At 53.0% G+C, this 1098-nt stretch overlaps 1 protein-coding gene across 1 annotated transcript; it reads right to left on the minus strand.

Moving 5' to 3' along the window:
* Positions 1–250: 250 nt before the first annotated feature.
* Positions 251–766, minus strand: SLC10A4 (solute carrier family 10, member 4; the record flags this gene model as incomplete). The annotated part of the gene is made up of 1 exon (XM_009707262.1): positions 251–766. A coding segment is annotated over one exon (516 nt), but the record flags the coding sequence as incomplete, so codon positions are not given.
* Positions 767–1098: the final 332 nt, after the last annotated feature.

Below are 1098 nucleotides of genomic sequence, written 5' to 3' on the forward strand. Positions count from 1 at the left end.
GTGAAGATGGACGGTTACTCGTTTGCGTCGCAGTGATACTTTTTCCTTTGTTTTAAATTTTTTTTTCATATTTATTTTTGAGGAAATACAACTGTCACGATAATAAACACACATCACCTTCTACAATGGGAGCAGCTGGAGAAACGATGGAGGCCGGGCAGCCCCGCTTGCGCAGCGGCAAGCGTGGCCCCGGCCCGGTTGCAAGCACAACACAGGTCACACGTCCGCGGGTGTCACCTCCTTATCTCGCCTAAAGCGTCGTCTGCGTCGGCTCCATCGGAACGGAGTTGTGCTCCTCCGTGGTCACTGTGCCGTATGAAGTATCGGCCACCTCCTCTTCCTTCAGTTTCTTGTAGGAAATATCTGTGTCTTCCTCTTCACCGAGCGTATCTTGTTTGTAGCTGTCTCTCCCATACATCTTGTACACCAGCACAAAGAGTCCCGCTTCTGCTGACTGAAAAAGCGCGTAAAGCAAGGGAAACATGTACATGCTCCCTATGAGCTCCGGGGGGAAGGTGAGTTTTAGGATGGCGGTGCAGAGCTGGACGTTTTGGCACCCTGTTTCCAAAGACACTGTTCTCCTGCAGTGGGGGGGCATTTTAAAGACCGTGGCTAAGCCGTATCCCAAGGCGTACCCCGCTAGAGGCATCAGCACCGCAATGGCGTAGACGGACGCGGGAATATGCGCCATCAGATCTGGGCCCAGCATGGTCCCAGTCAGGATGAACAGGATCACCAGAGTCACCAGGAGGGACCACAGGGAAATCTGGCAACAGATACAGACATTGATAAACAACACGGGGGTTACTAGCTGACAAGGAGAAGCACAGCAGGTAGAGGCGTGGTGGAGAGTCGGAACTGCACAACATGGTTGTGCTGCCCTTCCCGGGTTTGCTCCTGGTTCGGGACTTCGGTGGTGTCTGATCGTATCTCGGGAAAGGAAGGGGCAGAGATCGCCCTCCATCATTTTGCTTTGGGGTGACTTGCAGGGAAACCAAAGCGCCAGGGCTTGCGCTTCACTTTTCCTTTCGTAATTAAGCTAATTTCCTTGCACGTTTTAAGGAAGCGTCGCCGTGCCTGTGGGTTGGTTTCGCCAGC

Source organism: Cariama cristata, unplaced genomic scaffold (genome assembly GCF_000690535.1).
Source record: "Cariama cristata isolate BGI_N322 unplaced genomic scaffold, ASM69053v1 Scaffold41229, whole genome shotgun sequence".
In the NCBI taxonomy this organism is placed as follows: domain Eukaryota; kingdom Metazoa; phylum Chordata; class Aves; order Cariamiformes; family Cariamidae; genus Cariama; species Cariama cristata.